General features: G+C 41.8%; 1 protein-coding gene across 5 annotated transcripts; it reads left to right on the top strand.

Annotated features, from left to right (window-relative positions):
- The first annotated feature begins 4,445 nt into the window (after positions 1-4,445).
- On the top strand, positions 4,446-13,020 carry LOC147874113 (sex-determining region Y protein-like). 5 transcript variants are annotated; one of them, XM_087347384.1, is made up of 11 exons: positions 4,446-4,545; positions 5,316-5,388; positions 6,146-6,350; positions 7,057-7,154; positions 7,774-7,979; positions 8,580-8,663; positions 9,961-10,165; positions 10,863-10,960; positions 11,608-11,807; positions 12,152-12,241; positions 12,837-13,013. In XM_087347384.1, exons 2-5 carry the CDS (start codon positions 5,331-5,333, stop codon positions 7,833-7,835), a joined length of 423 nt encoding a protein of 140 aa, XP_087203510.1. In that variant the 5' UTR covers positions 4,446-4,545; positions 5,316-5,330; the 3' UTR covers positions 7,836-7,979; positions 8,580-8,663; positions 9,961-10,165; positions 10,863-10,960; positions 11,608-11,807; positions 12,152-12,241; positions 12,837-13,013. The 5 variants fall into 5 exon arrangements, with proteins under 5 accessions (XP_087203510.1, XP_087203512.1, XP_087203513.1 ...); XM_087347387.1 differs by lacking the exon at positions 4,446-4,545 and adding an exon at positions 4,589-5,094 and having other exon boundaries at positions 12,837-13,014; XM_087347385.1 differs by lacking the exon at positions 4,446-4,545 and having other exon boundaries at positions 4,589-5,388; positions 12,837-13,014.
- The last annotated feature ends 526 nt before the right edge of the window (positions 13,021-13,546 follow it).

Below are 13,546 nucleotides of genomic sequence, written 5' to 3'. Positions count from 1 at the left end.
AAGTAAACACACTTTTAGAATCTGGAAAAGCGTCTCTCAGGAGGAACTAACAGTTACTTAGCTGGCCAAGAAACTTCTTGTCTTTATGGAATATGAAGGTTCATCGCCAAGGTCACAGGATCTGAACCAGAGAGTGTAACCTTATTAACATCTTTAGAACACATTTCTCTGAGATCCATTCTAATATTGTCTTGGTGGTAGGCTCGCAGCAGCCAAAAGTTAGGGATGTGACCAAATAAAACTTATGTCAAAGATTCTAAACATTTTAAATTGTGACAATCTCTAATAAATTATAATATAACAGAGTATCAAGAAGGAATTTTTTGAGGGGCAAAAAAGGGGAAGGAAGGACAGAGTATCGAGATTTCATAATATGGTTAGTAAGTCAGCATTATTATGTGGCAGAATATTTAAATGATCACTGATGACCAACCGTTAGCTAATGTCTTCTTTTCTTCTGCTAATTTAGCATCATTTGGAAAAAGGTGCCATCCAGGACTTACATTGCCAAAGAAGAGAAGTCAATGCCTGGATTCAAAGCTGCAAAAGACAGGCTAACACTATTGTTAGGGGCTAATGCAGCTGGTGATTGTAAGTTGAAGCCTATGCTCATTTATCACGCCGAGAATCCTAGGGCACTAAAGAATTATGCAAAATCTAGCCTACCAGTTTACTATAAATCCATTGCCAAAGGATGGATGATTGGTAATCTTTTTACAACTTGGTTCACAGACTATTTTACGCCTACAGTTGAAGCTTACTGCAAGGAAAGATTTTACTTCTTTTTGATAATGCCCCAGGACATCCTAGAGCTCTGATTGGCATGTATCCTGAGATACATGTTGTTTTCCTGCCTGCAAATACAACTTCATTAGTGCAGCCTATGGACCAAGGTCTAATTGCTAACTTTAAAATGCATTATATAAGGAGGAATTTCACTAAGGCTATAAATGTCTTGGACAGTGATACATCAGCAGTATCAAAAGAAAAGAAATTAAAAGCATTTTGGAAAGGTTTCACCATTCTAGATGGTATAAAAGCTATTAGAGATGCATGGGATGAAGTTAAATAAAGTACTCTTACAGGCGTTTGGAAGAAACTAATTCCAGAACTTATGGACAATTTTGAAGGGTTTGCAAATCCAGTGGAGGAAGTGACTTCAAATGTTGTGTAAATGGCAAGGGAGTTGGAAGTCGATCCTGAGGATGTGGCAGAATTGCTTAGGTCTCATGATCAGCCCTTATCTGATGAAGATCTTCTTCTGCTTGAAGAGCAAAGGAGGATTTTTCAAGAAGAGGAGTCTCATCTTGATGATAATTCTGATGTCTCGAGAGAAATGACAACCAAGGAATTGCAAGAATATATCAACCACATAGAAATTGGAATAGCAGGTTTTAAGAGAATAGACCCAAATTTCGATAGAAGTTCTAAAGTCAATGCTACTCTTCTAAATAGTATTGCATGCTATAAGGAAATACTAAGGGAAAGGAAACAATATTCTATGAGGCAAAGCTCATTGTTATCAAATTTAAGAAAGCACCAGCCCCATCTTCAACTGCAGAAATTTCAACTTCATCAGCAACACAAACCCCTGCAAGAGCTTCCGAACCATCACCAAAACGAATAAGATTCGTTGAAGAGTCAGATGATGAAGATGTGCCATCTCCTTCATCCTTCCTACTATAAGCACATCAATTTTCAAATTTATATTCACCAATCACTATAAGCTGAGGACAATGTGTGTATTACTGATATTCATTTTACTTTCATATCGTTTTCTTAGGCCTAGCGCTATTGTGCACTTACTATATGATAGTGTAAACATCTTAGTAGGCTTTGACATGCATTTTCAATTGAAAAAAGGCAAAGATCCGCTTTTCGGCGATTTTCGCTTTTCGGCGGGGGTCTGGTCCCTAACCCGCCATATAAGCGGTGCCCTACTGTATATCCTCCCTCTTCATTACAGGAAGATATGAGCAGAATTCAGCTTCCAGACAATGTGGTCTTAGTATTTAATAATTCAGAAGATGGACAATGTGCGAAAGGGCAATTCTGCACATTATAATGCACCTTAACCGGAATACTTCAGACTGTGATTAGATTTTGTGTTTTGTATTCCATGTCCTGTATAGCAGCAAGAATTCACAAGAAAAATGGTTCTTGCAGAGTAACATTAAATAATATGAAATTTAATACAGATGAAAGAAAACATTGTTCCAACTGAAAGTTAAACACACACGTCTGCCATCCTGAAAAGACGCTACACAATGGATGCACTCATATTGTGCTGCAAGATTATAGCATATATTATTGGACTGCGAGGACCAGTCGCTTTGGAAGATGACCAAGCGGGTGATGCGAGTCCCCACTCCGTCGCCCCCTTGTTAGTGCCGGGAGGACTGGCTCTCTCGAACCCCGAGAAGGCAGAAGCCCTGGCCGACAGCCTTGAGGTCCACTTCCAGCCGGTAGACAACCCGTCGGACCCGGCTGCAATTGACATGGTTAACGAGGCGATGCGAGCATACGAGTATGCCCCCGCAAATGAACCGAAATTAACCAGTCCCTCGGAGGTCGCCCAGGCCATCAAGAGACTCAAGCTTGGCAAGGCTCCGGGCCCCAACGGTATACCGAACAGGGTCCTGAGACATCTCCCACGACGCGCGGTAACCTTTCTCACGAAAGTGTTCAACGCGGTCCTCCGCAGGCAACACTTCCCCTCGGCATGGAAACACGCTCGCGTGGTGTCCATACTGAAACCGGGGAAGGACCCTACGCTACCTTCTTCCTATAGACCCATCAGTCTTCTCGACACGGTCGGCAAACTCTGCGAGAAGATCCTCCTAAAGAGGGTCCTACACGAGGTCAGCGAACGCGGGCTGCTGCGCGATGAGCAGTTTGGGTTTCGACCCAGACACAGCTCGTCGTTACAGCTGGCTCGCCTCGTCGAAAGGGTCAACAGAAACCTTGATGAGAAGCGGCTAACCGGCGCGGTTTTCCTGGACGTGGCCAAAGCCTTCGACACAGTCTGAGTCCAAGGCCTCCTATACAAACTGACCGTCCTAAACTTCCCGTCGTACTTGGTAAAAACCATCTCTTCCTACCTCGCTGACCGGACATTCCAGACATCCTTCCAGTCGGCCACGTCCACACGTCGTGCCATGCGGGCTGGAGTTGTGCAGGGCGGAATTCTCTCCCCTGTGCTCTTCAGTCTGTATGTCAACGACATACCCACACCGTCCCGCCACGTCGAGTTAGCACAGTACGCGGACGACACGGCTCTAGTAGTCACGTCCCGTAGCCCAACGCTTCTCGTCAGGTATCTGGAGACCTACCTCAGTAGACTTGAGCACTGGCTCAGGGCCTGGAGGATTGCTATCAACGTCTCGAAGAGCACCGCGGTTCTCTTCGTTTCGGCGAGAAGACACATCCAACAGCCCAGAGCAGTGCAGTTTCTCGGACAGCCGATCCAATGGGTCAAAACAGCGCGGTATCTGGGGGTCACCCTTGACGCCGTGCTTACCTGGTCGGCGCACGTCAACCAGGTGGGAAAGAAGGCGGCGCAACGATTAGGTGTGCTAGGCCCGCTCATCAATAGGAGAAGTGGCCTGTCTATCGGGAACGGTGTGCTGCTCTATAAGCAGCTCATCCGTCCCATGATGGATTACGCATGCCCGATCTGGAGGTCAGCTGCCAGCAGCCACGTCCGGAAGCTGCAAGTTCTGCAATCCAAGTGTCTTCGCATTGTTACTAACGCGCCCTGGTACGTTAGTAACAGGCAAATACATGAGGATCTGGGGGTCCCTTTCTTTGCCGACCACATCAGAACACTGACTGAGAGATTTGACTCGAGGTTAGCTGATGTGGGGAACCCCTTAGTCCGGCAATTCGGGAGGCACTCGTGCCGAACGAGGGCTGCCAGAAGTCGCCCAAGGGCAACCGAGGGCGACCGATGTTCAGCAGGCCAGCCGAGGCCGTCCCCAAAAGACGGCCAAGTCGGCACAACGAGTGGTTAGACTACTCGGCTACCCTGACTGAGGTTTTCAGTGCTTTTCCTCAGTTGTAAGGCGAATGCCAGGGTATAACTTAATAGGAGCACGGCCCCCCCCCCCCCGATCTTGGTGGCCATCAGCTGAAGTGATCTTCCCCCCATGCCGCAGAGGCCATCAGCCGAAACGGCCCCTCCGTCTCTGGGTTCAAACCAACCAACCAAATTCCTTTGGACAACTTGCCTGACGGGATAACCTCCCATCAGCAGCAACAGATCCCAGTTTGAATGGTCGAGGCTCCCGCCACGACGAAACCCCGTTAGCGTTGGCAAAATTTCCGTTTACCATTTCCAGCAATACGCCTTGTGCGCAGGAATGGTTTCACCTAGGTAGGGACGATGCTTGCGCTTGCGCAGGCCTCCGCCCTCAGTTAGCTTTTTGGTTGGTTGGTTGGTTGGCTTCCGCCATTTTAGCGAATGGTGTGTGAATAGTAAGTTTGTAGAGTGGTGCTAGAATTATTGAATTATCGAATTTTTTATTCTCCTGCTCTTCACAAAGGGTGAGACATGAATTTCCTATTTATTATTAATATTATTATTTCGTTATCTTGGTTGGTTGCTTCCGCCAGTCTTTAGCGAGTGGTGTTGTGAGCAGGTGGTGGATAAAGTGTTCCTAAAACAAGATTCTTTTATATTCACTGAAAACCTTTTCTGCAATCTTCTATTGAATTCTTTATTCTCCTGCTCTTAACAAAGGGTGAGACATGGATTTCCTATTTATTATTGATATTATTATTTCGTTATCTTGAGAGTTTGTATGTGATTTTTAAGCATTAAAATGATAGCAGCGACACACGTCGGCCACATCAACGAAGTTACTTGAATTCCGGCTAACCTAACAGCTGATACGGGCTTATGACCGGGTCACTTGTCATATTCAGACATTGTTAATTGTTTTCAGTCTTTAATTTTTCGTCTAGCGGAAAGTTTCTGTTGAGTGAACAGCTTAATTTATCAGGATCGTTGTTTTGTATTACAGATTAATCATTAACCGACTTGTATCCTGTAATTAAAACTTTGAAACGTCTCCTAACAAGCTGATTATAAAAGTAAATCGTTATCTGACACAGCCTTAATTTCTGTTCATATAAATGAAGTCTTCTTAATATCTTCTGTTAGAAACGAAAATCGATTGCAGTGCAAACACAAACAGCCAAGGCACCTGCGTTTTGTGTGTGACTGGGACAAAAGTTCCATAAGAAATATTAACTTCATGAAGTTGCAGAGAATTCTTGGACTATAAAATAACTCATTTTGTGTCTGTCCTCAGGTAAATACTACTGAAATGCATATGAGGGAGCTGAAGAGCGTTGAAAATAACATTGGATGGCTGGCAGTAGACAGTAAGTGTCGTTTAATTCTGTGCATGCAGTAAATTGTGGAGTACAGTCTGTAAATCTCATCAGTATGATGTTCTGTCAATAATGATGCTTATGCACGTCTTTCTAGATGTCCAGATATGCTCCCCATAATATCATTATTTCATTATTTTAAGTGATTTTAGCAAAGGGAAAACAAGTGTTAAAGGGATTGTAATAAGAATTCTCCAAATAAAATCAATTTTGGTTTATTATAGTCATTGTCAGACATTTTAAATTTGCTGGACTTGAAAGAATCATTTTCTAATGTTGAATTATGTACTTTTACTTTGCTCTCTGAGAGTTGAGACCAAGAATACTTAATTTTGTGTCCACGTGTCAGAAGCCATCTTGTACCTTGCGCCTCAGTCTCTAGTGACGAGGAAGAGCTCTGTCTGAAGGGTCCTCCAGGGTAGACACCCGTCCCTCTTTCAGGAAGACTCAATCAGAGCCAGCCTGTTTAACGACGTCCTCGTTGAGATGAAAACACAAAACTGTGCGTCTCTTATTCACAATTCACATATTCTCTCTTATACTGATGTTACTGAAACCTCGCTCCTTCTTTACACACAACCACATTCAGATACGTCAACAGCGCATTGTATTACTTACGCTTCATATGTCTGTAACTATTCAGTAAAAAAAGGGTCAGGTACACTGGAGATAGCCATGTTTCTTTATATACTGTTGGCCATATTCTGATTATTTTAGTTGTTATACATGGATTCCATCATTCTTTCAGGAAAAACTCAGGAACACCACCAGCTGCAAGTTACAGGGCAGCCAGAGAAGATCGAAGGGAAGAGGAAGGCGAAAAGGTGCCAAAAAACACCAAAGTGCGCAAAGATACCGAGGCCGCCTAACGCCTTCGTCATCTTCTCCAATGAATGGAGAAAAAAACTGGCTGCCCTGTACCCTGCAGACAGCAACAATCAGATTAGCGTGAGGTAAGTTGCAATACAAAATGTACTTCATGACAATTACGTGTTAATAATTTAATGTGCAGAGCATTCGTGAATGACAGATTGTCTTCAAAGATATTTGAATTCAGCGGACATGTCTGATCATTGAACGTATGTGAACGATGATAAACTTGGCGACGGTGCGAACCTGTAAAATTATATGTGAGAAATTTCTCATGTTCAGAACGTGCACTTAGAAATTTGTACTTCTAAAAGGGGGGGGGGGATATTTCGTGACGACACTGATAATTGTGGTGACGATAAACTATGAGACCTAATAATTAAAAAAATATTGACTCTTGCAAGATTCGATTCATAAAGTCAGCACATTACGCTGAAGGCTAATTTGCTTTCCATTGCTGGATTATAAATTTATATTTACCTTATTATAAAATTAACACAGGATATTTAGGGCAGTAGAGAAGTAGAATTCATAAGTCCGCCCGGAACTATTCTTTTACTGTAAAAGTGCAAAGATCCAAAATTGACAGAGAAAGCATGAGGTGAATTTGAATTGGATATCTTATTTCCCTTTGCTGAAAATGTTCTGATCGTCGAGAACAGGTGAAACATTTTGCACGCCGTCATACGCCACTGCCTTTGCCTTTACCCAGCTGCAGCCCTTGGATGATGGTCCTCCGGTGCGTCCTACAAACTGCCTGTGTTCTTACAACTGCTTTTCTATTTGCAGACTTGGATATATGTGGAAGGCACTAGAAGGTGTGCACAAGGACGAGTATTTTGCCCGCGTGCGCCAGGTGGACGCGGGACACAAGACGAAATATCCTGGTAAGTAATTAATTCTCTTTTAACGTCAAAAAGCAGCAGAAAGCTTCCAAAAAATGTACCCGAGAATTATGAGGAGAATCACAGATTCAGATTTATTTGGGATTGACTGCTAGCGATTTTAAGAAAGAGAACTTTTGACGAGTATTTACTTTTAGCAACATATTTTAAGATTTGAGTCGATCAGAGCTGGAGTGGCAAAAGTCAACAATATTTTGAGTTCATTTCCTGCCAAGTCTACTCTGCACCAAAACCCAGAATTTAATCATCATCCTCTGCCTCACCACCGCGAAAACCCATCAAAGTCTTAAAGTGACTTCAACCTCGATACAGAGGCAGTACTTTACCCGGAAGACCTCCCTTTGAAGCCACTTCAGTGACATTAATTTTTGTTTCGTTTTAATAATCGTAATGGAAATATTAATTTTGAATTATCAGGAGCTTTCACGGCGACTAATTCGATGCCAACGTTTCGAAGAAAGATACATTGTACTGTTCCTGTCTTTCTGTAATATATGATTTATGAATGTCGCTGATTTTCCTTCTCTGATGTCAAATCACGCGATCACAAGCGACCGTTAACGGAATGCTGTGACCTGAATGTCATTCTTTCCGATTTCAGATTACATCTACAACCCATCTCAGGCCCGCAGAGAAAAGCGCCTCCGGGAGCGGGCCCGTTAAAGGAAGTTGAGGCGCCCTATACGCCAGTCGGCGAAACGACGCCCCACCTCCGAGAAGGAAAGCAGCGCGCTTCCCCTCCTTGTCCAGGAAGAGGAACATGAATGGGGAGGGTTCCCAACTTCTCAAGGCGTCGCTTCGTCAGAGGTAAGTCGTCGTTATTACTATTTGGGCGAAATCACTCGCCTGCCATCTGTCGCTTGCACATGGAAAACAAACAAGCGTGGAATGTCAGAGGCGAAAGATGACCAGAGTAAACTCCCGATTGCCGCTGTTTGTTGGGAAGTATGTCTGCCCCTGTTTGTAAGAGCGCATTGCAGTGGATTTTATTTAGGAGATTCCACTATTTAAATCCCTGAAACTCTGCTCTAAGTTTTAAACATTAATTTATCTGCTTTCAGTTTCTTTAAAAATAAACTGGCTGTGGACAGGAAAGATATGTTAGAAATAGTTTATATTTATAAGGACATTAATTATGCACACATCACCATTTTTCTTGACCTACGATTATTACGTCATTTCCTACTTGAGCACTGAAATCTCCTATAATTAAACTTTTACTCCTGTTAGCCATTTCTGTTGGGTTTACATCAAAATCCTCTGTCACATTTTCACCAGATCCCATTTGGAAAGAGTGCATCTGCAAAATATCCACATTAATTTCCATCATACTATTATATCGCATGTCGTATCAATACTTTGTTTCATTGGTTGCAGCCCACTAATCCACCACTTTCTGAATTTCAGGAACAAAACAGAAGCAGCGAACATGAACTGCCATTTGACGAATGGTTACTGGACGCCGACCTTCAGCAGTTCATTAATGATGAGGTTAGTGTCAACTCTCCTTTGGATTACAACAATTACGTGGGCCGAACACTGATTCGTGAAAGCATTTGACCTATTTCCAGCCCTCCAGAAAGTAAAGTAAAGTTTGTCCCACTATACGCCATGTAGGCGTTTGGGGTGAGTGGAGGTATAGCTCCTCTCTTCCTTGACCTCGGCACTAGATGGGGGCTTTACCCCCGGGAAAGGACCCCGGTACCCATTGTAGAGGAGGCTGGGTGGGCCCCAGAGCCGGTCTGGACGCAGAGGCTAGAGGAAAAATCCTCTGCCACCGTCGGGGATCGAACCCCGTTCGTCCAGCCCGTAGCTAGTCACTATACTGACTGAGCTATCCCGGCTCATAGCCCTCCAGAAGTTACCCCAAAAACTGCTGAATCAGGTTGAAGCCTGTAATTTATATAAAAGTCCACGCAACTAGAATAAGTCCAGTGTCTTTCACCGTGAGCTTCGTCACAAATTCCTTCACAACTTCCATCCTTAGAGATGTGTTTCTATACTTGTTACCCATTGTTTCAGTTGCTATTCTGATAGTAATGTTCATTTCCTTTCCAGATCCCAGAAATGGATAATGAGCGATATGCCCCTATTTGGGAAGAAATTGTTAAATCGTTTAGTTTCTGATAAATTGTTGAATTATTAATTTTTTGTAAAATATTTGTTTCTAAATAGTTAAATTTTTTAGTTTTTGTTAAATAGTTAAATTATTAATTTTTTGTAAAATAGTTGTTTTTAAATAGTTACATTGTTTAGTTTCGTTAAATTAGTTAAATTATTAATTTTTTGTAAAATAGTTGTTTTTAAATAGTTAAATTATTTAGTTTTTGTTAAATAGTTAAATTATTAATTTTTTGTAAAATAGTTGTTTCTAAATAGTTCAATTGTTTAGTTTTTGTTAAATAGTTCAATTATTAATTTTTTGTAAAATAGAGCTCTGTCTGATGGGTCCTCCAGGGTAGACACCCGTTTCTCTTTCGGGAAGACTCAATCAGAGCCAGCCTGTTTAACGACGTCCTCGTTGAGATGAAAACACAAAACTGTGCGTCTCTTATTCACAATTCACATATTCTCTCTTATACTGATGTTACTGAAACCTCGCTCCTTCTTTACACACAACCACATTCAGATACGTCAACAGCGCATTGTATTACTTACGCTTCATATGTCTGTAACTATTCAGTAAAAAAAGGGTCAGGTACACTGGAGATAGCCATGTTTCTTTATATACTGTTGGCCATATTCTGATTATTTTAGTTGTTATACATGGATTCCATCATTCTTTCAGGAAAAACTCAGGAACACCACCAGCTGCAAGTTACAGGGCAGCCAGAGAAGATCGAAGGGAAGAGGAAGGCGAAAAGGTGCCAAAAAACACCAAAGTGCGCAAAGATACCGAGGCCGCCTAACGCCTTCGTCATCTTCTCCAATGAATGGAGAAAAAAACTGGCTGCCCTGTACCCTGCAGACAGCAACAATCAGATTAGCGTGAGGTAAGTTGCAATACAAAATGTACTTCATGACAATTACGTGTTAATAATTTAATGTGCAGAGCATTCGTGAATGACAGATTGTCTTCAAAGATATTTGAATTCAGCGGACATGTCTGATCATTGAACGTATGTGAACGATGATAAACTTGGCGACGGTGCGAACCTGTAAAATTATATGTGAGAAATTTCTCATGTTCAGAACGCACACTTAGAAATTTGTACTTCTAAAAGGGGGGGGGGGATATTTCGTGACGACACTGATAATTGTGGTGACGATAAACTATGAGACCTAATAATTAAAAAAATATTGACTCTTGCAAGATTCGATTCATAAAGTCAGCACATTACGCTGAAGGCTAATTTGCTTTCCATTGCTGGATTATAAATTTATATTTACCTTATTATAAAATTAACACAGGATATTTAGGGCAGTAGAGAAGTAGAATTCATAAGTCCGCCCGGAACTATTCTTTTACTGTAAAAGTGCAAAGATCCAAAATTGACAGAGAAAGCATGAGGTGAATTTGAATTGGATATCTTATTTCCCTTTGCTGAAAATGTTCTGATCGTCGAGAACAGGTGAAACATTTTGCACGCCGTCATACGCCACTGCCTTTGTCTTTACCCAGCTGCAACCCTTGGATGTTCATCCTGCAACCTGCCTGTGTTCATACAACTTCTTTTTCTCTACTTGCAGACTTGGCGGAATGTAGAGGGCCATTGACGTAGAGCAGAAGGAAGAATATTTTGCCCGCACGCGCCAGGTGGACGCGGAACATAAGTCGAAATATCTCGGTAAGTAATTAATTCTCTTTTAACGTCAAAAAGCAGCAGAAAGCTTCCAAAAAATGTACCCGAGAATTATGGGGAAAATCACAGATTCAGATTTATTTGGGATTGACTGCTAGCGATTTTAAGAAAGAGAACTTTTGACGAATATTTACTTTTAGCAACATATTTTAAGATTTGAGTTGATCAGAGCTAGAGTGGCAAAAGTCAACAAAAGCACAGAAGGCGTATTTTTTTCATTATATTTCGAGTTCATTTCCTGCCAAGTCTACATTGCACCAAAACCCAGAATTTAATCATCTTCCTCAGCCTCACCACCGCGAAAACCCATGAAAGTCTTAAAGTGACTTCAACCTCGATACAGAGGCAGTACATTACCCGGAAGTCCTCCCTTTGAAGCCACTTCAGTGTCATTAATTTTTGTTTCATTTTAATAATCGTAATGGAAATATTAATTTTGAATTATCAGGAGCTTTCACGGCGACTAATTCGATGCCAACGTTTCGAAGAAAGATACATTGTACTGTTCCTGTCTTTCTGTAATATATGATTTATGAATGTCGCTGATTTTCCTTCTCTGATGTCAAATCATGCGATCACAAGCGACCGTTAACGGAATGCTGTGACCTGAATGTCATTCTTTCCGATTTCAGATTACATCTACAACCCTAATGAGGTCAGCAGACAAAAGCGCCTCCGGGAGCTGGCCCGTGATAGGAGGTTGAGGCGCCCTAGACGCCAGTCAGGGAAGCGACGCCCCACCACCGCGCAAAACAGCAGCGCCCTTCCCCTCCCTGTCCAGGAACATCAATGGGGAGGGTTCCCAGCCTCACACAGCGTAGCTTCGTCAGAGGTAAGTCGTCGTCATTACTATTTGGGCGAAATCACTCGCCTGCCATCTGTCACTTGCACATGGAAAACAAACAAGCGTGGAATGTCAGAGACGAAAGATGACCAGAGTAAACTCCCGATTGCCGCTGTTTGTTGGGAAGTATGTCTGCCCCTGTTTGTAAGAGCGCATTGCAGTGGATTTTATTTAGGAGATTCCACTATTTAAATCCCTGAAACTCTGCTCTAAGTTTTAAACATTAATTTATCTGCTTTCTGTTTCTTTAAAAATAAACTGGCTGTGGACAGGAAAGATATGTTACAAATAGTTTATATTTACATCAAAATCCTCTGTCACATTTTTTACAGATCCCATTTGGATCCGAATTGGCATTCGAGACAGATTCTGGTGTGGTACAATTACTGGACGCTGACCTTCAGCAGTTTATTAATGATGAGGTTAGTGTCAACTCTCCTTTGGATTACAACAATTATGTGGGCTGAACACTGATTCGTGAAAGCATTTGACCTATTTCCAGCCCTCCAGAAAGTAAAGTAAAGTTTGTCCCACTATGAGCCATGTAGGTGTTTGGGGTGAGTGGAGGTATAGCTCCTCTCTTCCTTGACCTCGGCACTAGATGGGGGTGAGTGGTCAGCATCACGCCCCGGCCGGCTTTACCCCCGGGAAAGGACCCCGGTACCCATTGTAGAGGAGGCTGGGTGGGCCCCAGAGCCGGTCTGGACGCAGATGCTACAGGAAAAATCCTCTGCCACCGTCGGGGATCGAACCCCGGTCGTCCAGCCCGTAGCTAGTCACTATACTGACTGAGCTATCCCGGCTCATTGCCTTCCAGAAGTTACCCCAAAAACTGCTGAATCAGGTTGAAGCCTGTAATTTATATAAAAGTCCCAGCAACTAGAATAAGCCCAGTGTCTTTCACCGTGAGCTTCGTCACAAATTCCTTCACAACTTGCATCCTTAGAGATGTGTTTCTATACTTGTTACCCATTGTTTCAGTTGCTATTCTGATACAAATGTTCATTTCCTTTCCAGATCCCAGAAATGGACGATTCTCAATACGCCAACATTTGGGAAGAAATAGTTACATCGTTTAGTTTTTGTTATATAGTTCAATTATTAATTTTTTGTAAAATAGTTGTTTTTAAATAGTTAAATTGTTTAGTTTTTGTTAAATAGTTAAATTATTAATTTTTTGTAAAATATTTGTTTTTAAATAGTTAAATTGTTTAGTTTTTGATAAATAGTTAAATTATTAATTTTTTGTAAAATAGTTGTTTTTAAATAGTTAAATTGTTTAGTGTTTGTTAAGTAGTTAAATTATTAATTTTTGTAAAGTAGTTGCTTTTAAATAATTAAATTGTTTTAGATTTTGTTAAACACTTAAATTGTTAAATAGTTTCTAATTAAATATGAATTATATATTTAAGGATATTAAATAAAAAACATGTTCATAAAATTCTCTGTTGTTATTTTGGCAAAGTAATATTTGAATGAACTTGTAGCCCTCAGTGCACTAGAGGTTAATGTGGTTGCCACTGGATCCAAGGTACGCGGGTTCAAACCTGGCCGAGGTCGATGGATTTTTAAGGGGTCTTAAAATCCATAGCACAACTTCCTTCGGCGGGGAATTAAAGCCGGCGGTACCATGCGTTACATTTAGGACACGAAAAAGCATGAACGAGATGTTTCGTAAGCAAAACTCGCTGGCCACATATCTCCTGATTCCTACTAGATGGCTCTAG

The sequence above is a fragment of the Zootermopsis nevadensis genome, unplaced genomic scaffold, assembly GCF_977971745.1.
Source record: "Zootermopsis nevadensis isolate Lab colony 2312 unplaced genomic scaffold, Znev_1.0 Znev_ptg000011l, whole genome shotgun sequence".
NCBI lineage: Eukaryota > Metazoa > Arthropoda > Insecta > Blattodea > Termopsidae > Zootermopsis > Zootermopsis nevadensis.
Note: the sequence above shows the minus strand (reverse complement) of the source record. Positions and strands in the feature narration are given on the sequence as shown.

Excerpts from the sequence above, each read along its gene's own strand:
- LOC147874113 (XM_087347383.1), top strand. The coding sequence starts at position 11,586 with ATGTCATTCTTTCCGATTTCAGATTACATCTACAACCCTAATGAGGTC. Across the intron at positions 11,808-12,151 it reads ACAGCGTAGCTTCGTCAGAG|ATCCCATTTGGATCCGAATT; the intron begins GTAAGTCGTCGT and ends CATTTTTTACAG. Across the intron at positions 12,242-12,836 it reads AGCAGTTTATTAATGATGAG|ATCCCAGAAATGGACGATTC; the intron begins GTTAGTGTCAAC and ends TTTCCTTTCCAG.